Source organism: Oncorhynchus gorbuscha, linkage group LG05, assembly GCF_021184085.1.
Source record: "Oncorhynchus gorbuscha isolate QuinsamMale2020 ecotype Even-year linkage group LG05, OgorEven_v1.0, whole genome shotgun sequence".
Classification (NCBI taxonomy): Eukaryota; Metazoa; Chordata; class Actinopteri; order Salmoniformes; family Salmonidae; genus Oncorhynchus; species Oncorhynchus gorbuscha.
The window spans coordinates 28,033,280-28,060,193 of NC_060177.1; the positions used below are offsets into that span (position 1 = coordinate 28,033,280).

At 43.5% G+C, this 26,914-nt stretch overlaps 2 protein-coding genes across 4 annotated transcripts; both read right to left on the bottom strand.

The window, feature by feature from the left end:
• Positions 1-250: 250 nt before the first annotated feature.
• LOC124035781 (UDP-glucuronosyltransferase 2B13-like) lies at positions 251-2,617 on the bottom strand. The gene has a single exon (XM_046349490.1). The coding sequence runs from the start codon at positions 2,508-2,510 to the stop codon at positions 909-911; it is 1,602 nt and encodes a 533-aa protein (XP_046205446.1). The 5' UTR covers positions 2,511-2,617; the 3' UTR covers positions 251-908.
• Positions 2,618-5,250: 2,633 nt separating this feature from the next.
• Positions 5,251-26,715, bottom strand: LOC124035782 (neuronal acetylcholine receptor subunit alpha-5-like). Of its 3 annotated transcripts, none has more exons than XM_046349491.1 (8): positions 26,521-26,715; positions 25,277-25,432; positions 21,755-21,906; positions 20,914-20,958; positions 17,445-17,554; positions 6,798-6,975; positions 5,915-6,631; positions 5,251-5,614 (listed from the first exon to the last, which is right to left on the bottom strand). In XM_046349491.1, exons 2-8 carry the CDS (start codon positions 25,353-25,355, stop codon positions 5,450-5,452), a joined length of 1,446 nt encoding a protein of 481 aa, XP_046205447.1. In that variant the 5' UTR covers positions 25,356-25,432; positions 26,521-26,715; the 3' UTR covers positions 5,251-5,449. The 3 variants fall into 3 exon arrangements, with proteins under 3 accessions (XP_046205447.1, XP_046205449.1, XP_046205448.1); XM_046349493.1 differs by lacking the exon at positions 26,521-26,715 and adding an exon at positions 25,735-25,960; XM_046349492.1 differs by lacking the exon at positions 26,521-26,715 and adding an exon at positions 25,662-25,960.
• Between the last annotated feature and the right edge of the window lie 199 nt (positions 26,716-26,914).

A 26,914-nucleotide genomic window follows, 5' to 3' on the forward strand; every position in this document is an offset into this window, starting at 1 on the left:
AGATTAAACCCTTTATGACAATATATTACATATATGTTATGGCCTTTCTTTGATGGCCTAGTTTCTCCCTAACACAGCGGTCTGAAATTGTTGGCTTTCAAGCCACATCAGGCCTGCAAATCACATTATGCTGGTTGGCAAAGTATGTATCTTTCTGTAGCATGAAATCAATAATTCAATCAATGTACATGCAAAAACACAGATATTGAAACAAATCATTCTAAACATCAACCTGCAATAGAGCATGATGTGAAATCTGATAATGATGGGCAGGATTTTATTTATATTTTTCTACACTACACAGAGTAAAAAAAAACATTAACACTGTGAATTTAACACATAAAGTACATTTTTGCAGTGTGGCATTGAATCACAAAATGCACAAACAACTGGAAATACTTGACAAATAAATATATTCCACACTAAATTACACATTAACATTTTATTATGTTGGCAACAATTCAACATTATACATTTTCATGATTCAAAGATGCACTATGCAGAAATCGCTCTGCCATTTCCTGGTTGATAAAATTGTAATAGTTTGCCTAATTTCAGTTTATATGACAAAACAAACATGTTTAGTGTAAATAATCATTGTACCATCTAAAGATTGTGAAATATATATTTCCTTAACGAATAATATTGTATTTTCATCTGTTTGAAGCTGGTGTACAAAACCGAAAGTAAAATACACAAAAACTAAACCTAAAACACGGGAATCATAGAAATAGTGCACATAGAATATATCTACGGCATCTTAGACTTGCTTTCAATGAGAATGACAGATCTATAACACACATATCTATGTGAATTTTGTTGGTTCACCCTAAAAGCTACATATTACAGCTTTGATTCATACTTATCCTATTATTTTTGTGTACCAGAATGTGGAGAATTGGATCTGTTCATTCACCTTTAATCTTTCTTTTCAAGCAACTTCTAACGCTTAAATATCTGACTATTGCAACAAGAAGAAGAATAAGCAGTACTACAACAGCCAACAATATCAGGACAACATCTAGAGAGTGGTAGGAGTACCAAGGCATTCTGTAGGACTCTGTACGCAGGTGAGCAGCACCTTTGTGTCTCATGACAAACTCAATCCAGAAGAGGGCAGTGTCCAGAGGCTCCATTGGCACGTCCCTGTGTAGCCTGGAGAGTCTCTGCATGTTCGTCCTGTAGGATGGCTCATCCAGAACTTCCTGCAAGGCCTCCAGGAAGTTATTGTTCTGGTCTACTGTTGCCATGGATAAAAGCTTCGCTCCTCCTCTTTTTTTCAGACGAAGGAGGTTGTCATATTGATCAAAAAACAGAGGTAGACCCACAACAGGAATTCCATGGTAAATAGCCTCTTGAACCCCATTTGTTCCTCCATGAGCTACAAACAGCCTCGTCATTGGATGTCCTAACAGATCATTTTGCGGCATCCATTGAACTAGTAAGGTATTGTTGCCCAGAGTAGCTGGCCTGTCTCCTTTGTGTCTCCAGATTACCTTCTGAGGCAGTTGGGCAAAAGCAGCAGCTATCACATCAGCTATATCATGTGGAAACTCAGACACAAAAGTCCCCAAAGACATGATAATGACTCCATAATTCCCAGAACTCTGAACAAACTCCTCTAGTTCTTGGGGAAGAGGCTTTGCAGGTTTACATTGGAACCCTGCCATATAGATAACATTAGGCATGGTGGGACGAGGGAACTCAAACACAAAGTCAACTCTCATGAGCCACAGATCAGCCCCCTGTAATAACTCATAGAAGTCCACACCTGGTTGGAAAAACTCATCACAAACAGCCTGGTAATGTGGCTGGATTACAAGTCTGTACTGAACTTCCCAAAGCAAATAGAAAATCATATTCTTTACTCTCTCTGTGAAGGTCATTTTGTGTGAGAGCCCTGATCCAGTCATTGGAATATAAGACATGGGGGATGGCGCAATGGCTAAATGTCCCTCTCCACTGGTTATCCACCGTACATTGTAGACTAGAGGTAGCTGAAGATAATGAGCCACCAAAATACCGGTCCCCCATGCTGGGTCAGTAAGCACCAGGTCATACTGGTTCTCCTCCAGGGTGTTCATTAAATCCTTGTCTTTCAATACAGCAGTTGCCATGTCACATTCCAGTCCATGAACCTTAGACATTGCAGAGAACATCTCGATTTGCAAATGTATAAAGTTTAATACAGAGCTTGTTCCTCTCTCTAAATCAATTACATTCTTTATGATTGGCTTTACAAATTGCTCAAATTCCACACCATCAATGACAGGTATTGTAATAGAACTGTAATGTAGAGACTCTTCTTTAATATACCAACTTTGAGTTGTCCGTACCACTGTGATGGTGTGTCCCTGAGAGTGAAGAGCCTTGATCAGAATGTCCATGTTCACCCAGTGGCTACCTTCTAAGGGAAATACCAGAATTTTCCCACCATCGTAGATTCTCCAAGAAGCAACCAGTAAAGATATGAGAAGGTATGAGCTTATGCTTCCATTGTAGCTTGCCATCTTTCATCTGAATGATAGGAGAAATCAGACGGCAGGTTGAACAGAATGCAAAACATCAACTCTTGTTGTTGTATCAGGTGGACTCTGACCGACTTAAAAAAGGATTGGACTCTTTTTTTCTATTTTCGCCTAAAATGACATACCCAAATCTAACTGCCTGTATGTAGCTCAGCCTCTGAAGCAAGGATATGCATTTTTTGGTACCATTTGAAAGGAAACACTTTGAAGTTTGTGGAAATGTGAAAGGAATGTAGGAGAATATAACATATTGTAACACATCTGGTAAAAGATAATACAAAGAATATAACAACAACCGTTTTTGTCTTTTGTATCATCTTTGAAATGCAAGAAAAAGGCCATAATGTAAGTCCAGCCGAGGTGCAATTTAGATGTTGTATTTTTTTAAAACCTTTATTTAACTCGGCAGGTCAGTTAAGAACAAATTCTTATTTTCAATGACGGCCTAGGAACAGTGGGTTAACTGCCTGTTCAGGGGCAAACGACAGATTTGTACTTGTCAGCTCGGGGATTTGAAGTTGCAACCTTTCGGTCACTAGTCCAACTCTCTAACCACTAGGCTACCCTGCCGCACCAGCAGTCTGAAATGTGCAACGTTTCAGACTGATCCAATGAACCATTGCATTTTTGTTCAAAGTGTTGTATCAAGACTGCCCAAATGTGCCTAATTTGTTTATTAATAACTTTTCATGTTCAAAACTGTGCACTCTCCTCAAACAATAGCATGGTATTATTTCACTGTAATAGCTACTGTCAATTGGACAATGCAGTTAGAGTAACAAAAATGTAAGCTTTCTGCCAATATCAATATATGTCTATGTCCTGGGAAATGTTCTTGTTCCTTACAACCTCATGCTAATCGCATGAGCCTATGTTAGCGCAACCGTCCAGCAGGGGACCCACCAATCCTGAAGAAGTTTTAAGTCCCCAACTAAGTCTCCCAGTGTCTAACAGACTCACAGACTTAAAAGCTCATCTCAAGACACCTTTATAATACAAAGAGATGGTCTTAGAAGCTGGAAAGTAGGAAAATTAATTCACTGTAACAATGATTTGTCTGCTAAATTAACTGTATCCCACAAGCCAAACAGTTGTAGCTTTTGATCATACAAGAGCATTCACAGCTGAATTCTTCAGTGAAGCTTATTCAAAGAGGATTATAATTAAACTCTTGCTTGATCTTGTTATGTAATATTGTTTTTCTGAGAATGTAGCCACTGTCAAAAAAACGGGCAATTTATTTTGTATTTTACCAACCTAGGGCCCAGTTAATTACGTTTTAGCCATTATTTTAATAAATGATAAAAGAGTAATATACGGGTAATATACTGTAAAAGGGTAGTGTATGTAAAAAGGTAATATATTTAAACATGTAATATGAAAGGTTAATGTGTATAAAAGAGTAATGTACGGGTAAAAAGGTAATATATTTAAACATGTAATATGAAAGGTTAATGTGTATAAAAGAGTAATGTCGACTTAAAATTTTTTTTTTTTTTAACCTTTATTTAACCAGGCAAGTCAGTTAAGAACATATTCTTATTTTCAATGACGTCCTGGGAACAGTGGGTTAACTGCTTGTTCAGGGGCAGAACGACAGATTTGTACCTTGTCAGCTCGGGGTTTGAACTCACAACCTTCCGGTTACTAGTTCAACGCTCTAACCACTAGGCTACGCTGACCCCATTATATACAATATAATTAAATACAAATATATTAAATATATGAAATACAAAAGGTAATGGGGTCATATACATACACCTTTATAATGTACACTTATTTATAAAGGGGGAATAAAAGTTATTTATTCACCCCTGTTAATTATTAGCTAGTCTCATGTGGCCAGCCTTCCATAATCCTGTCTCGTTAACCGTGAGAAGCCTGTTTTTCAGAGGCAAGAAAAACAATAACTTGTCACACCTGCACCCGCTCCCCCTCCTCGCGCTCGAATGCGCCAGGCTTCCCAGCATTACACACTCCTGCCACCATCATTACGCACACCTGCCTTCCCTCATCACGCGCTTCAGCAATTATTGGACTCACCTGGACTCAATCACCTGTGTTATTACCTCCCCTATATCTGTTTGTTACCAAGCTCTGTTCCCTGCTTCAGGATTAATGTTTGTTTGTCTTTGCCGGTTCTGACGCTGTCTCCGTTTGATGTCTGTTCCATATTAAATGTTCGACTCCCTGTACCTGCTTCTCTTCTCCAGCGTCGGTCCTTACATAACCTGGAGAAATGTATTCATTGTTATACTTTGTGAGATATGTCTACAGGGAGGTATCCTCCTGTCACGAGTCCGACCGAGGGTGTTTCCCCTTCCCGGGCGGGTGGCGCTCGGCTGTCGTCGTCACCGGCCTATTAGCTGCCACTGATTGTTTTTCCTCCCCCTCCTTGTATGTTTAGTGGTCGCACCTGTTCATGTTTAATTAGTTTGTCTTTATTAGACAGCCGGCCCGCCTGGTTGTTGTGCGGGATTATTTCAATGTAACCTTCGGCTCTGTTGTAGAGGTACGTGTTAGTGCCTGGTCGTGATTTTTTCCATTGTACATTTTTGATTCCCTGTGGTTGGGAACGTAACTTTTGTGAGCACCCTGTGGTGCATTGGTGCTATTAAAAGACGCACAGCATTGAACTCTGTCTCCTGCATTTGACTCCACACCCACGACACCCGGAGCATTACACCTCCTTCCAGAATATAGAGGGATTATTTCATATGAAACAATTGTATGTTAATTTAATCTAGAAACAGATACAGCAACATAGAGACAATAATCCCTCGTTCATTTACACAAATCAAAAATGATGATGGAACTAGAATACATTGCTCTCCCACACCCACATGTGAGTGAGTGTCTCCATCTCTGCACTGACTGTAGTGTCTCTGAATTTTGTTGTGCTCAGTGTACATAGACTCAGTTTAGTCATATCCGCTGCCGCCTGCATGGTTGGGGACAATGATGTTTGCCCATTTGTAGATGACAGGGACGAAGAGCAGAGCAGAGCCCAGTACTGAGACCAGGAGGAAGGTCCACAGGAACACACGATCCAGAACCTGAGCCACAAACTTCCAATCCTGCACCACCTGGAGAGAGAGAGAGAGACCAAACATGCCCTTCAGACTCCAACACATGACCTCATTGACACAGGCTGCGATGGCTTTGCAGTCAGATGTGCAGTTGCATGTGACAATCAGAGGATGGAGACAAATACACAATATGGAGAAGATTAATATAGAGAGAGAATTACAGTAAGACTTCAAAAACCTAAATTCAGTACTGTATGATTGATTTTGTATCAGAACAAACACAATATTCTCTCATGCCAACCGTGTCATTGATACTGCAGGGGCAGACTGATTCTCTGTAACTCTATGGGATCATACCTCTCTGACCTCGTTCTCCCTGATCACATGCATGGTGATGTAACGGATAGAGTCCAAAGCAGCCTGCAGGTTATTCATGGGGGAGAGATGAGGGGTGGACTTCATAATGCCCCCTACTGTCCCCTCTCTCCCTGCCAGCCCTGCCCCCTTTCTCCCTGCCAGTCCTGCCCAGGCCCCACCGGGGGTAGCATAGCGGTCCACGTGGCTGCGCATACACAGCAGCTTAGGCAGCCTGTGCAGGAAGATACGACGCACCCAGGGCGCCATGCCTTGGTGCATGGATGAGGAGCGGTGGTGGATGTTGATGGCAAAGACGGTGATGACAATGGAGAGCGTGACAAAGATCATGGTGAACACCAGGTACTCCCCAATCAGAGGGATGACCTTGGAGGAGGACGGAATTATCTCCTCGATCACGAGAAGGAAGACTGTAAGGGACACCAGCACAGAGGTGCACAGGGAAATCTTCTCCCCGCCGTTGGAGGGCAGGTAGAAGACCAGGATGGTGAGGAAGGAAAGGCCGATACAAGGGATAATAAGGAAGAGGGTGTAGAAGAGCGGCAGTCTACGGATGATGAAGGAGTAGGTGATGAAGGGGAAGTGGCAGGATCCGTCCATCCTCAGACCACGGCTGCCTGTTGCTTTCACTATATCCCATTCGCCACTGTCAAAGTAGTCCCTCTTATCCACATGAAAGTCCTCCAGGAGGATGTCAACCTGTTGAATGAATACAAGGTTAGAAAAGATGAAACATCAACAGACGTATCTTCCCTTCAACTCCCCAAAGTATAAACAAGAGATTAACACATTTCTGACATCAATTAATGACTGTATGGTCATTACTATACTGTAGACTGTTTCACAATGCTGTGTAGGCTACAACCTGTGAGCCATCATAGGTCCAGGAGCCAAACTTCATGGAGCAGTTCTGCAGGTCAAAGGGGAAGAAGGTGACATCGATGATGCAGGCTGACTTGTAGTTAGCGGGCTGTGTCCAGGTGATGGTGCCATCATACTTGACAACAGCCTTGGTGACAGAGCCCTCAAAACGTCCATCGGCACTGTTAGAGGAATGGATTAACATCTGTTATTCTCCTACAGGGTCGAATCAGGCTTTTCTTGATGTGTTGGATTAATTGAATTTTGTGCTGTTTAAAATATAGTCTATGCTGTGTATGGCTGCAAAGCTAATGGTAATTTCCCAAAGTTACTGGAATCTTCAGTCATTTTGGTAAATAACAGAAAATCTATGGCAACCTATCGTAAGTTTCGTAATTTATTCTTGAAGAATGTATATATATTTAAAAAAAATAATACATATATAGTATTAACATAACCCAACCAAGCCACACTGCCCACTTAACCCGAAAGCCAGCCGCACCAATGTGAGGAAACAACGTACACCCCTGACCGTGTTAGTGTGCACTGCGCCCGGCCCTCCACAGGAGTCGCTAGAGCTCAATGGGACAGGAACATCCCTGCTGGTCAAACCCTCCCCTAACCCAGACGACGTTGCGCAAATTGTGCACCGCCCCATGGGTCTCCCGGTCGCGAATCCAGAATCTCTAGTGGCACAGCTAGCACTGCGATGTAGTACCTTAGACCACTGCACCACTCGGGAGGCTATTAATTGATCTTTTGAACAATCAGATCAACTCTGAAAAATATCTGACGTTAAAAGTTTTGACATGATTGGTCAAAAGACCAATAGGTAGAAAAAAGAATCACAGAATTGGGATGCCTGTGTAAAAGCAGTCACAGATGGCTAGAGATTGTTACAGACACCTGTGATAATCTGAAGTACCCAAATGGGCCACAACTCTTGTAATAGATTACATAAAATCCCTGAAAATCCTTAGAAAGTTTCCAGTATTATACAGTGCTTGACTTGGGTTTGATTAAACATGCCACTTTGTTTACATACCCTACATTACTCATCTCATATATATATACTGTACTCTATACCATCTACTGCATCTTGCCTATGCCGTTCGACCATCGCTCATCCATATATTTTTATGTACATAGTCTTATTCATTCCTTTACACTTGTGTGTATCAGGTTGTTGTGAAATTGTTAGATTACTTGTTAGATATTACTGCATGGTCGGAACTAGAAGCACAAGCATTTTTGCTACACTCGCATTAACATCTGCTAACCATGTGTATGTGACAAATCAAATTTGATTTGGATTTGATTTGAACTCAGACTTCTCCATGACCTTTAATCTTGCATGGGGAACGCAGGATGCTGACTGTATAAATGATTTTTTTACTCATTTAAATTTGACCCAACTGATTACAAAGCCCACTCGTCCAAACTTAAATGACTCTACGAAATCGACTTTGATTGACCTCATATTTACAAATACTCCAGAGAAATATGCTGGGAGTGGGGATTTGCTTTAGATATTAGTGAACATTGTCCCATTGTATGTGTCAGGGATATACAGATGCCACGATCCAAACCTTGTTTTATCAACAAGAGGAATTTTTAAAATTTCAAAGAACAGGCTTTTTTTTGTGACCTTTATTTTGGGACTTTGATTGCATTGCATCTATACCTGACCCAGAGTTGGCTCTGAACCACTTCACAAATGTTTTCAATAAACATGATAAACATGCTCCCTTTTAAAAAACGGAGAATTCAAAATCAGTCTTACCCTTGGTTCAGTCCAGAGTTATCTGAAGAAATATACAACAGAGATGCTGCCTGGGCCAATGCCTACTTCCGGCGCCGACAGAGATGGCCGCCTCGCTTCGCGTTCCTAGGAAACTATGCAGTTTTTTGTTTTTTTTACATGCTATTTCTTACATTGGTACCCCAGGTCATCTTAGGTTTCATTACATACAGTCGAGAAGAACTACTGAACATAAGAGCAGCGTCAACTCACCATCAGTACGACCAAGAATATGACTTTCGCGAAGCGGATCCTGTGTTCTGCCTTTCACCCAGGACAACGGAATGGATCCCAGCCGGCGACCCAAAAAAACGACTTCGTAAAAGGGGGAAAGGAGCGGTCTTCTGGTCAGACTCCGGAGACGGGCACATCGTGCACCACTCCCTAGCATTCTTCTCGCCAATGTCCAGTCTCTTGACAACAAGGTTGATGAAATCCGAGCAAGGGTAGAATTCCAGAGGGACATCAGAGACTGTAACGTTCTTTGCTTCACGGAAACATGGCTCACTGGAGAGACGCCATCGGAGTCGGTGCAGCCAGCTGGTTTCTCCACGCACCGCGCAGACAGAAACAAACATCTTTCTGGTAAGAAGAGGGGCGGGGGCGTATGCTTCATGGTTAATGTGACGTGGTGTGATCATAACAACATACAGGTACTCAAGTCCTTCTGTTCACCTGATTTAGAATACCTCACAATCAAATGTTGACCGCATTATCTACCAAGGGAATTCTCTTCGAGTATAATCACAGCCGTATATATTCCCCCCCAAGCAGACACATCGATGGCTCCGAACGAACTTTATTGGACTCTTTGCAAACTGGAATCCATTTATCCGGAGGCTGCATTCATTGTAGCTGGGGATTTTAACAAGGCTAATCTGAAAACAAGACTCCCTAAATTTTATCAGCATATCGATTGCGCAACCAGGGCTGGAAAAACCTTGGATCACTGCTATTCTAACTTCCGCGACGCATATAAGGCCCTGCCCCGCCCTCCTTTCAGAAAAGCTGACCACGACTCCATTTTGTTGATCCCTGCCTACAGACAGAAACTAAAACAAGAAGCTCCCGCGCTGAGGTCTGTTCAACGCTGGTCCGACCAATCTGATTCCACACTCCAAGACTGCTTCCATCACGTGGACTGGGATATGTTTCGTATTGCGTCAGACAACAAAATTGACGAATACGCTGATTCGGTGAGCGAGTTCATTAGAACGTGCGTTTAAGATGTTGTTCCCATAGCAACGATTAAAACATTCCCAAACCAGAAACCGTGGATTGATGGCAGCATTCACGTGAAACTGAAAGCCCGAAACACTGCTTTTAATCAGGGCAAGGTGACCAGAAACATGACCGAATACAAACAGTGTAACTATTCCCTCCGCAAGGCAATCAAACAAGCTACGCATCAGTATAGAGACAAAGTAGAATCTCAATTCAATGGCTCAGACACAAGAGGTATGTGGCAGGGTCTAGAGTCAATCACGGGTTACAAAAAGAAAACCAGCCCTGTCACGGACCAGGATGTCTTGCTCCAAGGCAGACTAAATAACTTTTTTGCACGCTTTGAGGACAATACAGTGCCACTGACACGGCCCGCAACTAAAACATGCGGACTCTCCTTCACTGCAGACGATGTGAGGAAAACATTTAAACGTGTCAACCCTCGCAAGACTGCAGGCCCAGGCGGCATCCCCAGCCGCGCCCTCAGAGCAATGCGCAGACCAGCTGGCTGGTGTGTTTATGGACATATTCAATCAATCCCTATCCCAGTCTGTTGTTCCTACATGCTTCAAGAGGTTCCCAAGAAAGCTAAGGTAACTGAGCGAAACGACTACCGCCCCGTAGCACTCACTTCCGTCATCATGAAGTGCTTTGAGAGACTAGTCAAGGACCATATCACCTCCACCCTACCTGACACCCTAGACCCACTCCAATTTGCTTACCGCCCAAATAGGTCCACAGACGATGCAATCTCAACCACACTGCACACTACCCTAACCCATCTGGACAAGAGGAATACCTATGTGAGAATGCTGTTCATGGACTACAGCCCGGCATTTAACACCATAGTGCCCTCCAAGCTTGTCATCAAGCTCGAGACCCTGGGTCTCGACCCCGCCCTGTGCAACTGGGTACTGGACTTCCTGACAGGCCGCCCTCAGGTGGTGAGGGTAGGCAACAACATTTCCACCCCGCTGATCCTCAACACTGGGGCCCCACAAGGTGCGTTCTGAGCCCTCTCCTGTACTGTACTCCCTGTTCACCAACGACTGCGTGGCTATGCACGCCTCCAACTCAATCATCAAGTTTGCGGAATGACACAACAGTGGTAGGCTTGATTACCAACAACGACGAGACAGCCTACAGGGAGGAGGTGAGGGCCCTTGGAGTGTGGTGTCAGGAAAATAACCTCACACTCAACATCAACAAAACTAAGGAGATGATTGTGGACTTCAGGAAACAGCAGAGGGAACACCCCCTTATCCATATCGATGGAACAGTAGTGGAGAGGGTAGTAAGTTTTAAGTTCATCACAGACAAACTGAATTGGTCCACCCACACAGACAGCATCTTGAAGAAGGCGCAGCAGCGCCTCTTCAACCTCAGGAGGCTGAAGAAATTTGGCTTGTCACCTAAAGCACTCACAAACTTCTACAGATGCACAATCGAGAGCATCCTGGCGGGCTGTATCACCGCCTGGTACGGCAACTGCTCCGCCCACAACCGTAAGGCACTCCAGAGGGTAGTGAGGTCTGCACAACGCATCACCGGGGGCAAACTACCTGCCCTCCAGGACACCTACACCACCCGATGTCACAGGAAGGCCATAAAGATCATCAAGGACAATAACCACCCGAGCCACTGCCTGTTCACCCCACTATCATCCAGAAGGCGAGGTCAGTACAGGTGCATCAAAGCTGGGACCGAGAGACTGAAAAACAGCTTCTATCTCAAGGCCATCAGACTGTTAAACAGCCACCACTAACATTGAGTGGCTGCTGCCAACCCACTTACTCAACTCCAGCCACTTTAATAATGGGAATTGATGGGAAATGATGTCAAATATATCACTAGCCACTTTAAACAATGCTACCGAATATAATGTTTACATACCCTACATTATTCATCTCATATGTATACGTATATACTGTACTCTATATCATCTACTGCATCCTTATGTAATACATGTATCACTAGCCACTTTAACTATGCCACTTTGTTTACATACTCATCTCATATGTATATACTGCACTCAATACCATCTACTGTATCTTGCCTATGCCGCTCTGTACCATCACTCATTCATATATCTTTATGCACATATTCTTTATCCCTTTACACTTGTGTCTATAAGGTAGTAGTTTTGGAATTGTTAGCTAGATTACTTGTTGGTTATTACTTCATTGTCGGAACTAGAAGCACAAGCATTTCGCTACACTAGCATTAACATCTGCTAACCATGTGTATGTGACAAATAACATTTGATTTGATTTGATTAGATTCACAGACTCGGGTCCAGGCTGGCAGTCTTTTAGGCAATTGAGAAATCTGTGTGTAAAACTAGTTAAAAAAGCCAAATCTGATTATTATGTTAATATGTACACTACTCTGTGTGTACACTACACTATATGTACACTATTCTAGAAAGCTGTTAAATCGCTGAAAGGTTGTGTCTCCTCTTCTCTCCCATCAAATTCATTTAGATTCAGGCACTTTTACTGACAAAATTGATCATCATTAATGCATTTAATCACCATTTTATCTCTGCGGGCTTTATATTTGAATGCATTTCAAAGCCAGCTCTTGAAAAGAGTAGTTCGTATGTAGATGGGGAAAATCTATTGAATGATATGAAAATGCTGCTCAGGAGTTTTATTTTTGGAAATTCACTGATAAAGAAGTCCTGGATGCTTTGTTAACATTAGACAAAAAATCTACAGGGGCTGATCATTTGGAGCCTGGTCTGCTTAATTGTGCAGACGTATTGCCGACTCGGTAGCCCACATTTGTAATTTAACATTGTTATCAGGAAGTATTCCAGAAGCATGGAAATCTACATATGTACTGCCATTCCATTACGGTGGGGATACAAATGATCTTGACAACTATCGCCCCATTTCAAGAATACATTGTTTAGCTAAGATTCTTGAATCCTTGGATAACACATAACTTTGTTCCTTTTCATCTGATAATTGTATCCTTAATATAAACCAATCAGGGTTTATGCCTGGGCATAGTACTACCACAGCAACCATGCTAGTTATTAATGATCTTGTCAATGCCTCGGATGCTAAAAAGAACTGTGCTGCCTTGTTTATTGATCTGTCAAAGGCGTTCGACACTGTTGATCATTCTGTTTTACTGAAGAAATTATCAAGGGTAGTCCTGGGATATACAGCCTGTTTATGGTTTCAGAATGATCTTAGCAACATAACTCAGGCCGTCGTTGGAGGTTCCGGACTGTGGCCCGTCGTTGGAGGTTCTGGACTGTGGCCTGTCGTTGGAGGTTCCAGACTGTGGCCCGTCGTTGGAGGTTCCGGACTGTGGCCCGTCGTTGGAGGTTCCGGACTGTGGCCCGTTGTTGGAGGTTCCAGTCTGTGAACTGTCGCCGGACGCTATGGACTGGGTACTGTCGCCGGATGCTCTGGACTGGGTACTGTCGCCGAACGCTCTGGACTGGGTACTGTCGCCGGACGCTCTGGACTGGGTACTGTTGCCGGACGCTCTGGACTGGGTACTGTTGCCGGACGCTCTGGACTGGGTACTGTCGCCGGACGCTCTGGACTGGGTACTGTCGCCGGACGCTCTGGACTGGGTACTGTTGCCGGACGCTCTGGACTGGGTACTGTCGCCGGACGCTCTGGACTGGGTACTGTCGCCGGACGCTCTGGACTGGGTACTGTCGCCGGACACTCTGGACTGGGTACGGTTGCCGGACGCTCTGGACTGGGTACTGTCGCCGGACGCTCTGGACTGGGTACTGTCGCCGGACGCTCTGGACTGGGTACTGTCGCCGGACGCTCTGGACTGGGTACTGTCGCCGGACGCTCTGGACTGGGTACTGTCGCCGGACGCTCTGGACTGGGTACTGTCGCCGGACGCTCTGGACTGGGTACTGTCGCCGGACGCTCTGGACTGGGTACTGTCGCCGGACGCTCTGGACTGGGTACTGTTGCCGGAAGCTCTGGACTGCCGAGGTGCACTGTAGGCCTAGTGTGTGATGCCGGCAATGGTGGTACCGGGCTAGGGACACGCACCTCAGGGCGAGTGCGAGGAGCAGGAACAGGGTGTACTGGACCCTGGAGGCGCACTGGAGGCCTGGTGCGTGGTGCCGGCACTAGTGGTACCGGACTGGTGACACGCACCTCAGGGTGAGTGCGGGGAGGAAAAACAGGACTTACTGGACTGTGGAGGCGTACTGGAGGTCTGGAGTGTAGAGCTGACACAACCCGTCCTGGCTGGATGTTTATTTTCGCCCTGCAAATGCAGGGCACTGGCACAGGACGCACTGGGCTGTGCAGACTCACCGGAGACACAGTACGCAAAGCCGGCGCAGGATATCCTGGTCCAAGAAGGTATACTGAAACCAGGAATGCTGAGCCGGCACCCTCCTTCCTGGCTGGATGCCCATTCAACGGCCAATGTGAGGTGCTGGAATAGAGAGCCCCGGGCTAGAATAGCCCGCTGGAGACACCATGCATTCCACTGCATAACACGGTGCCTGACCAGTAACACGCTCCCCACAGTAAGCACGAGGAGTTGGCTCAGGTCCCCGACCTGACTCATGCAATCTCCTCGTGTGCCTCCCCAATAAATTTATTGGGGCTGCTTCTCGGGCTTCCGTGCTAGCCGTGTACCCTCATATCGTCGCTGTTCCTCTATTCTCCGGTATTTCTCCTCGTAGTTTCGCCGTTCCGCTTTTGCTGCTTCTATTTCTTCCCCGGCTGCGTCCAGGGTCCTGCTCCATCTAATATCTCCCCCCAAGTCCATTTCCCCATTAAACGCTGCTCCTCCTTTTCACGCTGCTTGGTCCTGTTATGGTGGGTTGTTCTGTCACAGTCGTCATAATGAGGAGACCAAGGCGCAGCGTGGTAAGCGTACATACTTATTTAATGAAAGAATGAACACTGAACAAACTATACAAAAACAACAAAACGAACTGTGAAGCTAATATGGCTAGTGCAGATAGGCAACTAAACATAGAATAACAACCCACAAAACACACAATGAATATGGCTACCTAAATATGGTCCCCTATCAGAGACAACGATAAACAGCTGCCTCTGATTGAGAACCAATCTCGGCAACCATAGACATATAAACCCCTAGGCATACAAAACCCTTAGACATACAAAAACCCCTAGACAATACAAAAATTAAACAAACTACCCTCGTCACACCCTCACCTAACCAAAATAATAAAGAACCTGCATATTTGCGCTATAAATGGAGCCCAATTTGAGCTTGTTTCTCAATATAAGTACCTGGGTGTCTGGATTGATGACACGTTGTCCTTCGTAACGCATAAAAAAAATCTGACTAAGAAGCTAAAATCCAAGATAGGATTTATTTCTATATAAAAAAACTGTCTTAGTATTAAAAAAGGAGAAAGATTGTTCAAACAACGCTTCTCCATGTATTGGATTTGGGTGATATTGTTTACATGCGGCAACCTATGTTTTTAAATTCTTGGATGCAGTCTACCATTCAGCAATAAGTTGTATCACAGGGGGACAACTTTAGGACTCATCATTGTAGTCTGTATAAAATGTGGGATGGACCTCTCTGTCTGTAAGAAGGAAGCTGCATTCTCTTTTATTTATTTACAAAGCAATCTTACAGAAACCCTCTCTCTATATGTAACCGATAAAATAATTTAAATGTTGAAAGATAATGATAAAATAATTCCACTCTGAAACCTTGTAATTGTATGAAATTGATTAGAATCATAAAATTATAATCTGCTGATGATGTGTGTAGTTTTGGTCAGAATTAGATTAAACAATGTATCTGTATAGTGGAAAAACACAGACTGTCTGAGCAAGGTGTAGCTTAGGATTTGAACTTGTATGTGTGTGTGTGTGTGTGCCTAAGAAAATAGGAACTCTGAGAAAATGTATGAAGACAGGGAGTACTTCTCCAGGTTTCCCTAATCTCGGGGGAATGGAACTGTCGGCTAGGTAGTGATACACAGTGGTGAGAACTATGGAGAAGGATAAAACTCACCTACTGTTGGTGTGTATGTATGTGCGTAGGATACCTACTGTTTGTGTGGAAGTATGTGCGCAGCTATAAAATGGATGTCTTTGTATAATGGACTATCTTTTTGCATAAACTGAGTCCTTGACTAATTATTATTAAACCCATGCTCTTACAGATCTCGGGGAATTGTCAGAGCTATTGATTGTCAGTTATTATCATTGGGATTGAAAATTCTCGTGACAGTAACATCATTAGTTAAGAGAAGAAACATAAGTTACCAAACCCATTCACAGGAATGGATAACACTAGAGATCCCTCCAGTCTCCACAGATTTGGGAAAATCTCTGTTGTGTTTTTATGCCCCAAATTTGTGGAATATTCTGCAAAGTTCACTGCAGTTAGATGTGCTGGTGCCACTCGGGCAGTTTCCATTATTGATTGAGGATACAGTTGAATGTGATTGCTTTTATTAAATGCTTATTGACATTTTTATGGTGCTGAATTGTATTGTTTTATACATGTGTATGTTGTTTTAATATTCTGTTTGTATTGTTATGTGTACAGGGTTCTCTTGTAAAATATATTTTTAATCTCAATGTGACTCCCTGTTTGAATAAAGGTTATATATAATAAATAAAATAATAGAGGGGAATCCAAGTTGTTTAACGTTGCAGATATATTTAGACTCTACAGTGCAGGTGGAAAGGCAACAATGAAATGAACGCTTAGTTAGCGACAGCTAACTAGCGAGATAACTGCTACAAGTAATATTTTGAATTGGTGATCTAGTTAGTCTGTCGTTCATTACCGTATACCTTCTGCTGAAATGTTGCTTGCACTCTCTCCTCCGGCAACCGCCCACTCGCACTGGCACACACGCAACCCCACACTGGCACACACGCAACCCCACACTGGCACACACGCAACCCCACACTGGCACACACGCAACCCCACACTGGCACACACGCAACCCCACACTGGCACACACGCAACCCCACACTGGCACACACGCAACCCCACACTGGCACACACGCAACCCCACACACACGCAACCCCACACTGGCACACACGCAACAACACAGACATGCACTAAAGGGTCATTCCGATAATGGTTGATATGTCGTTTCTTTTATTGATTGGCCATATTTAAAAGTGTGCTTTTATGAATTACATTAGAAACAATTATTAAGCTCATTTCCAAGACTTTTCATGACCTTACAAAACCTAATTTGGCAATTTGGAGCAGGTATCATGCCACATTTTCAATCTGCGCTATCTCGAATAGCCGATATTGCCACTCACAGATTCAAGCGGCGAATAAACTTGAACAAAGCAGAAACAGGAAACGAATACCCACTCGCCATTGCTGTTCAGTTAAGATCCCACCTTCATTCTGCCTTGATCAGCATTATTATTTTCAGTTGCCTATCCTAACGTGAAGTTTGTTCTATAGAAGTTTGTTCTATAGAAACTATTTGACTCTGATGTGTGCCACAGAAAGTATTTGACTCTAGCCACAAAATTAAGGAAATTAGAAGGGAGGGAGGTTTGGCACAACACCAGACAGCTATTCTCCAAGTCAACCACAGGTAATATATCCTCCCTTTGCAACCCTTGTGTGGAAGTCATAGGCATGGTACTTACTTGTCATAGAGCACAATGTCTGGGATCCAGACAGAGTCCGATGGGACTCTGATGGTAGTGATGCCCAGGTAGTCATTAGGGTCCCAGCGTAGCTTCATGTCCAACCATTCCTAAACAGGAGCGAGAGATGGACGAGTCACCTTTGTAATATTTGTGTTGTGGAGAAATGACCAGGCAGGAGACACAGTTTGTTTCGTTTCGCCAAAACCTCTCGTGCTCTACCGCCCCCGGCACAATAGTGCGCATTTGCATTTCCTATTAGGTGTAGTAACATAACATTGCCATAATACATTACTGCTTAGTAACAGCATAGTAACTAATATAAACAGCTGTAGATCACGGATTCTACACTTCTCCCCCATAGTGTTTAACTCCCAGAGAACAAGGTAAATATGTTAGGTAACTACTAATGCATTATCTGAACAATGCCTTCTTAAACATTTTTCAACTACTGGGTTGAAGCAGACTTTTCAAAGCCCAGCACAAATCCAGGGGATTATTCTGCCCTGAAGATGGAATTTGTGTCCTAATAACTAACCCAGGTAATGTCCTTTTATCTTTCCTTTAATCTAGGACATATTAAAGAGTTTGTTTGTTTTACTGTCTGTTACCTCCTTAACCAGCTCAACTCACAGGTCAAGCTTTTGAGGTGCCCTTCGCTGTCGAATAGGATATCTCCGCTCCTCCTGGGCTTCCTGTGGTGGGCCAGGTTCGGGTGGAAGGTCAGGCTCTGTCTCTCTCGTATGTCCACCGTCAGGAGAATAGTTCTTCTGCTGTAGCTGGTGCTTTGCCACAGTGCTTGACAAGTCTGGTTTCAACAATGTCAGGCGGGTACGTGGTACGTGGTACGCGGGTACGTGGTTGGCGTTTTCAGAAACAGCTCAACTGGTGTACATTCCGTTACTGTGTGTGGTGTGTTACGGTAAGTAAACAGGAACCGAGGAAGCCTTTGGTGGGTGGGCACAGACTGAACCTCGAGTCTAGTCCTTCTTAAAGTTTTGCACAGCTCTCTCCGCTGCTCCGTTTGATGCCGGGTGGTAAGGTGGTGACAGGATGTGCCTTATTCCTGCATAGGGAACTGGACGGGGTTTGTGAAAGATTGGCTTGGTTCCTTCTTGCACTCTGACTTTTGCTGTGAAGTCTTGTATTTCGCCGTAGCCATCTTTGAAAAGTTCTTTGCCGTAATACATTACCACTTAGTAAGAGCATAGTAACTCATATAAACAGATGTAGATCACAGATGATACAACCTTATCATCATTCATGAATGGCCATCTCTGTTTACAAGCGGATTCTTTTGACCAGACTGCTACTGGAAATCACCATAAATTACTTTTCTCCCCCTGAGAGAAAATTGATTCCACTACAGTATACACTGAGTGTACAACACATTATGAACCCCTGCTCATTCCATGACATGGGACTGACCAGGTGAAAGCTATGATCCCTTGTTGATGTCTCTTGTTAAATCCACTTCAATCAGTGTAGATGAAGGGGAGGAGACAGGATAAAGAAGGATTTTTAAGCCTTGAGAAAATTGAGACATGAATTGTGTATGTGTGCCATTCAGAGGGCGAATGGGCAAGACAGAGTATTTAAGTGCCTTTGAACGGGGTATGATAGTAGGTGCCAGGCGCACCGGATTGTGTCAACAACTGCAACGCAGCTGGGTTTTTTCACACTCAACAGTTCTGTTCTTAATATTTTGTACACTCGGTGTATGTGTAACAATGCAACTGCATATCTGTGATAAGCAGATGTAATATCTCAGAGTGTTTGCATTGTCACATGGTGGATATAAAAATGTATGGCCAAATAAAGTAGATAGTGGGAGAAAAGCAATGATGTGGACAGGGACATATCTTCAATCTTATCTCCTCATTCACCGCTGATGAATAGATGTTGCCTTCACCCTGGTCTGGGAGTGATGATTCCCTGGCTGCAGAGAGCAGATGCAGTCGAATGATATGAATTAAGCTGCCATGAGGGCTGGGTGGCAAGGCAGGTTGCCGGGGGGCGGGAGTTGCAAACTGGGTTGCTTGTGAGAAATTAAAGATGTGAGTTCATCGGGAAATGCCACCAGAACAAGGGAACATGCAGGAGGAAGGGAGATTGATTGTTGCTCTAAATTCCATATCGCCTTTGTTTGTAAAGCTGACGCTGCTGTAGAGCAGTGGTTCCCAACCTTTTTTGGTTACTTTCCTCCCAATTGAATTTGGCTCTGCCTTCAGTACGCCTGAAGTTTCCGCTTACGTGCATGTAACCCTATGGACTTATGAGTCTTTTTAATTACCCCCTCTGGATAGGCCAAGTACCCCCGGGGGTCTTAGTACCCCTGGTTGGGAACCATGCTGTAGAGTGTTATGAATTAAACAATGGGTGGGTCTAATCCTGGACGCTGATTGGTTAAAACCGTATTCTAGCTGTTGTCTATTCCACAAGTTATAAACCATCTAAAGCTATGATGTTGAAATGCCTATTTGCACTGTTCAATCTCACTGCACAATCCACTGTCTGATCAGCCCAAACAGGCAACTTATAACCTTGACCTTGAATGTAAAAAGCGTCTAGACATTATCTCCCATTTCTTTTAGACTAGCAATTGGTTTTCAATAGTGGAGATTTGTATAAACCTTGCTGTCTGTCTGTCTGACATTTGTAACATTGTTCATTTAGAAACTTGATCTCCAGCTGTCCCATAGTAATGAATGTGTAGGGGTTGGGAGTCGGGACAAGACAGATAGGCAGGCAGCTTTTTCTCAGCCAGTCAACATTTTTATGGATATATACAAAGAAATGTCAATAGAAAACAGGTCAAATGAGATGAAGTGCATCTAGTTTGCAGTCTGTCCAGCTTCAGTTTGAAGTGATTGTGTTGGCTGTGTTGTGGACTAGCTCCTCTGAACAACAGTGTTTTCTATGCCAGGTGAAATTGCGCGTCATTGTTATGGATGTATCCAAATAAATGTTGCTAGAAAACAGCTTAAACAAATGCAGATTCAGTTACTTTGTTGTTATTCTGTCTGCACTGTTTGACGTGACTATAAGTTAGCCATAGTTGGCTAACTAGCAAGCAAGAACGTTGCCAGCCAGTATGGCAATAGAACATTTAGAATGAACGACTGGGTCTCGTCCATAAATACAGAACAAAAATACTTAACAACTTGGTCACGTCTCTGGGAAGCGAACCGATAGAACGAACGACCGGGACTATATCTTGTGGAACGATGAAATAGTATGAATACATTCCTCAAAATAACTTTTTAGTGAAAATATGCAAATCATTATTGAAATATGTTGGTAACTCGTCATATAAAAGTGATAATGTCCCTCAAAGCCAGTGATTGGAGGACATATTGGCATGGTTTGCCTAACAACACCCCTGCCAATATATCCTCCTAACACTGGCTTCTCAGGAATGATCACTTAAATATACTATGCCCCCCAAAAAATATGTTTAAGATCTTGCCTGTTTCATCCACACATTGGTTGTCATCAACTGGTTCTTCTCGTCCTGTCATGGAGAGACCATTACTGTAAAGGTTTTCTCTGTACCTTTGTCTTGTTATACCGCATGTGTGTAAATGTGGTTACAAAAATCAACAATGTAAATTAGCCTAAATATATTTATAGTGTTATATTCTTTCCAGTGATGTAATGTACTTAAGTAAAAAATACTTTCAACTACTCAAGTAGTTTTTTGGGGTATCTGTACTTTACTGTTTCTATTTTTTATTACTTTAACTTTTACTTCACTACATTCCTAAAGAAAATAAATGTACTTTTTACTCCATACATTTTCCATGACACCCAAAAGTAATCATTGCATTTTGAATGCTTAGCAGGACAGGCAAATGGTCCAATTCACATGCTTAGAGAACATTGCTGGTCATCCCCTGCCTCTGGCGGCCTCACTAAACACACATTGTTCATTTGTAAAGGATGTCTGAGTGTTGGAGTGTGCCCCTGGCTACCCATAAATAAATAAATAAATAAGAAAAAATGGTGCCGTCTGGTTTGCTTAATATAAGGAATTTGAAATAGTTTATACTTTCACTTTTTATACTTAGGTATATTTTAAACCAAATACTTTTAGACTTTTACTCAAGTAATATTTTACTGGGCTACTTTCACTTTTACTTGAGTCATTTTCTATTAAGGTATCTTTACATTTACTCAAATATGACAATTGGGTACTTTTTCCACCACCGATTCTTTGCCTTGAAAGTCCAGCTTGCATTGACAAACATCAAAATAATCATCAGGAAGACACAAACCACAATATCCCATAATAATCATATTTTTCTCACCACATCCACTAGCTGGGAGATGGCCAGTCCAAATCTGACCTGTACTGTGCCGTTGAGGTATTCCACAGGCCTCACCCATTTCTGGTAGTTTCTGAAGAGGTTCTTGAACAGTTTGTCCTCTGTCTTGGCATAGGAGGACAGTTTAGGGATTCCTATAGAGGCAGGGAAACACCACATTAGCCTTCCTTAAGCTGCATCATGTCAGCGACGTGTTAACAGGGGGCATTATCCTGGCCCATGTTCAGCCCAGCAAAAGCACATTGACAATGATTCATAGTCCCTGGCACCTGACACGTTGTCAATAACCCCATCAATCTCCAGTTTAACATGCAAGAAATCACCCCAGCACTCTCAGCATCACGGCAATCACATCTCTGGTCTCTGTTATCCCCAGATCAGGACCAGACATTCACTTTCTAGAGAGGAAGAAATCTAACTGTCACTTTGTCATGGCAACATAGTCAATAACTTTTATTCATGATTTGGTGTTTTCCACTCCTCGTGGAAGGAGACAAAGGTCAAATGTGTCCTTCCTGTTAGAATTCTCTGCAAACTAGTACATTTGATCAAATATGTTGGTGAATATTTACAGAGGTGTAATTTTATTTACAAGGAGGATGTTTGAATAATATATTTTATTGTATTTTCCCAGAAATGAATCCTCTTCTTCCATGGACGAGACTCCTCTGCTACCAATAAATACAGTGGTGCTTCATCTCCAGCTCTTCACCATGGAAGTAGGCCTATAAACAATGGAACAGTGATTAAAGGTTAAGAGTCACTTGGCTGTGGTTCAGGCAACAAAAGGCTGCCCAAACCTTTAAAAGCTGATGAAGGTTTGGCACAGTATATACTAAAGATAGCAGCCAGGGTAGCGTTTGTGCACCTATTTCCTCCGTAATTGATGACTCACTGTTAGCGGGCTGCATAGACATGGAGAGATTAAATATGACTCCATTATTCCATGTGTGTGATGCCACCACCAGTGTCAAGTGGGAAGGGTTCAATAGTGTGGGCTGCCAGACTAGTCAGCCTCCCTCCATCATCCAAAACAAATGTGTTTCTTCCTATCAGCTCTGTTTTATGTGGTGTCTCTCTCACTCTGTAAATCCTCAGTCAGTCATCCCCCGCTCTTCTAATTTCATTTGTCTCAGTGTGTTTTCTATCTGGATCATGAGGAAGGAAGCTCCAATGAGTTTTTCTCTCCATAACTTCATTACAGATGGGTCTGATCGTGTGACTGTGGTTGATGGATACCTCATTGTATTAGTGCATCAGCTGGCCTCGGTGACGTGCTGGTATCCATGACAGCCTAGTGGTGTAGGCCCTAGGGGGGTTGATGATGGAGAGAAGGGCTGGAGGATGGATCTATAGATAGAGGAGACTTTTTACGTGTGAAGGACACAGTGAGGTCTTTGTGCCCCTCTAAGGGCTCGCTGGGTTTTAGACAGAGAGAGAACGGGGGTGCACCTTTCATATTAATGATGTCAGCCGTCACATACATACAACTGCAGGCTGAGAGGAAAATCTAGAGTTAGCCTCTGTAAATGCAGAATTAAGCACAAGCAATTCTCAGGATTCATTTATTATATTCAGCACTTTAGTTCAAACGAAGGATGTAACGTTGCTGTATTATCACTGGAAACAGCTCTCCAGCGCAAGGAGAAAATGAAGAAGTATTGATTCAATTCTTCATGGACACAATGCTCTTAAATCATTCCCCACATGCTTATGGTCTTATTTTCTGTGCGTTCAATTTGACCGCAAATTGACCTGAGGATGACAGGCCCATGACGGGGCTGAGGACAGTTAATAAACACCCCTGTGTCATCCTCAGGCTCAGGATCAATAGCAGCATTCTTAGACCTCAGTCAATATCACTGGGATTAGCAGATTCATCATCCTTCGACTTTGTCTCTGTCACTCTCAGCACAGCTTCCTGCAGAAAATCCTGCTTCATGTCTGGCTTCTCTGAGAGATTCTGAACACTACCCTTTGTGAAAACCACTATAAATATGATCCAACAATGTGTCATATAACACCTATAGTACAACCATCATCTGTTGTATGTCATTACAAGTAGTAACTTAGCAATGAGATACCTTTAAGTAATACTTTTTAAATAAGGTATATATGAAATAGAAATCATTTAAGTGAGTAAAGACAACTCGTGCCAAATCTCTTCTGCAGCTAGCTCTGACGTCCTTCATTAACACCAGCAAGTATGTTGAGAACCACGGGACACTATTCATTTAAACTGAGCAAAAACATCTATTCCAAAGCAGAGGGGAAGAGTCTGCACAACTGGGAAATCCTCACAGAGCAAGGGCATTACATACATGGACTACACTATAGGTGCTTCCTCTGATTTTTGTAATGGAGCAACAATTCAGCATGAATTGTCATGATTGAATGATAAACACAATCTAAAGACCACTTCCCAACCCTTTACAATATCTCTAATCCAGTGTATAGATTGTGTTATAAATGCTCAGTCGTATCTTCATTATGTTCAATCACTGGTTGTATCTACAATTAGCGTAACCTGAGTGTGTGACCAGTGAGGCATTAGGCCAGTCTATCTCTCCAGAGGATCCCTGGCTGTGTACTGTACTGATGAAAGGTGTTCATATTTTATGAGTCACCTCGAAGATGTGGGGTTTACAAAAATGCCCTAAGAGATGGCAGATTCAAATCTGTGACCGTACTCATCTCCTAACCCTCTTCTGCTGTCCACACAGCCCATGGTATTAAACCCAGCCCGCTAACGAAGGACAGAATTCCAGAAGAGGAGCTCCATTACATTTTTCCATTTTAGTTATTCAGCGGACGCTCGCGCTCTTATCCAAAACAAATTACAATCAGCGTCTCACAGTCAGTGTGAGAATCAATCTTGTTTCTGCAAAGGCTGGCTGGCGTGGAGGAGGCAGCAGTGTGGAGCTATCTGGGCTGGCCAGCTTATATTTCTGATATTGACTGGACAGAGTTATTTGAACTCTGAGGTTCTTTCGCCAAGTCGTGAATAGAGATATTTCTTCCCTTATTCAGCTCATCACCTCTCCCAGCTGAACAGAAGGTCCCCAACCACAGGAAATGACTGCACTAAACCAGACAGGGCTGCGTATCATATATACTGAATTAACTGAGAGCAGGATCCCAAACCACTGACCTTCATAATACATGTTGGCAAAGTCCCTGAGACCATACACCTTGATTAGAAATCTACTTAAAAGGGACATTAGGTCTGGATATACTGAGTGGTCATATTGACATTACTCAGCCCATCTGTTAATCAGTTCCTCTTTTAATTTAGTATTAGTCTCAGCTGGCGTTGCCTCTTCACTATCTCCCAACCCCAGATATTCCACCTGCCCTGCCACTCATCTCCTTATCATCCTGTTCCCAGTAGATGATCCTAGTTGTGCAGAGTAGGTATCTCTCAGTCTGATAACATCTCTGATGGCCCATCACTCTGAGAGTGTCTTCCATGTCCTCCACGGTGGTACTGTGAGGAGAACTTACCCAGAGAGTGACACAGGTGGCAGCAGCAGTATGACAGCAGCAGGAGTAGAGTGGTGGCCGCTGGCCCAACTCTCAGCATGATATCAGAGGGGGCTCCAGATCCACACAGCCAGGGAGCAGTCCCTCAGGCAGCCATGACTACAACACAGCTGGAGCCTAGGAAAACACAACATTAAAATCACGGCACAGTTCACACACAGAAGAAGTTATGGGACATGTATACATCCGTATAGATACCGAACATGTACACACAAACATGAATACAGACGCATACTGCATTCACACAGAAACAATTTTTTACATTTGCATACACACACGTTTCATTTTACACATTTCACATACACACACACGCACAACAGTGTACATGCGGACACATTACACTCACCTGCTTGGATGTAGTGAACACACACAAACCAATACACATATGATCACAAACAGACATATTGTGCATATCAGACCTGCATCCTCTATTCCTATCATCCACTCAACACACAATCTATCCTGGATGCAGCGTGAGAGTCCAGGCAGTATCGACAGACAGACAGGCAGCGCTGGTCTCTAGTGTTCCCCCATTCAATGCAGCCCTGCCTCAGCTCAGACAGGCGATGCTTCAGTCCCTTGCTGCTGCCTCTAAATGAACGGTAGTGCACTCTCTCTCCTCTCTCTCCTCTCTCTCTCTCTCTCCTCTCTCTCCTCTCTCTCCTCCTTTTCCTCCTCCTCAACCTCCTCCAGGAAAAAACAGCCCCCCTCTCTCCCCCAGAAGAGTCTGATCACTAATCACTACCAGTTATCTTCCCCAGCAGCACACTGCCTGCAGCCTGTAGCCCGTCCACAGCCAAGTGTCTACACTGCAAGCCCTGCCCCAGCAGCTCTACCTACATAGATCCAGCACACTGTTGTTGTTCTCTCTCGTTCTCTCCCCACAGACAGTGGCTAGCAGCGAGGCTGCCTCAGCCATACGTCTAACTAAGGTAGCTTCAGACAGTTGCTTCAGGTTTAATGTCAGGGTTAATAGGGGTGGAGGAGTGTGCATCTGTATGTGTGTATTGAGAGCTTGTCTAATATACAGCATCCATTCCCCTGATACCACAGTAGCTGGAGTACCTGTGGGATGAGAAGATTTCGATTTTGAGATGTTATTTTGTGTGTATGTATGTTTGTTTGTGTGTTTGTGTTCGTGTGTGTGTCTGTATGCATGTCTGTGAGCCACAGAACTCCATCATGTCTATCATGCATTGTCTCACGTCAGATAGCGGGACGGCCGTCTGCACTGTTGAGTTGAGGGATGAGCGTCGCGTAGGAGTGAAACCATCTGGTGTGTGACATGGGTCTATGATGACGATGTCTTGTGAGAGTGACAGCAAATGGAAAATGCTGGGAGGAAAAAAATCAATCTCTTCTGCCTAGCCCCTGGGTCATGGTGTGTGTGGAGAAATGGTCATATGTTGCAGACAGCCTCCCACTCTTTCCCTCCTCTCCACTTCTCCTCCTCTCCTCCCCTCTCTGCTGGGAGGCATGATGATAGTGGCTTGTCTATTACTAAGCTCTGTCTCCCTCTCTGTTGAATTTATTATGGATTTATTTTGGATAAATGAATAAACAATATCCCCATTTTAAATAGAATTGTATCTAGGTAAA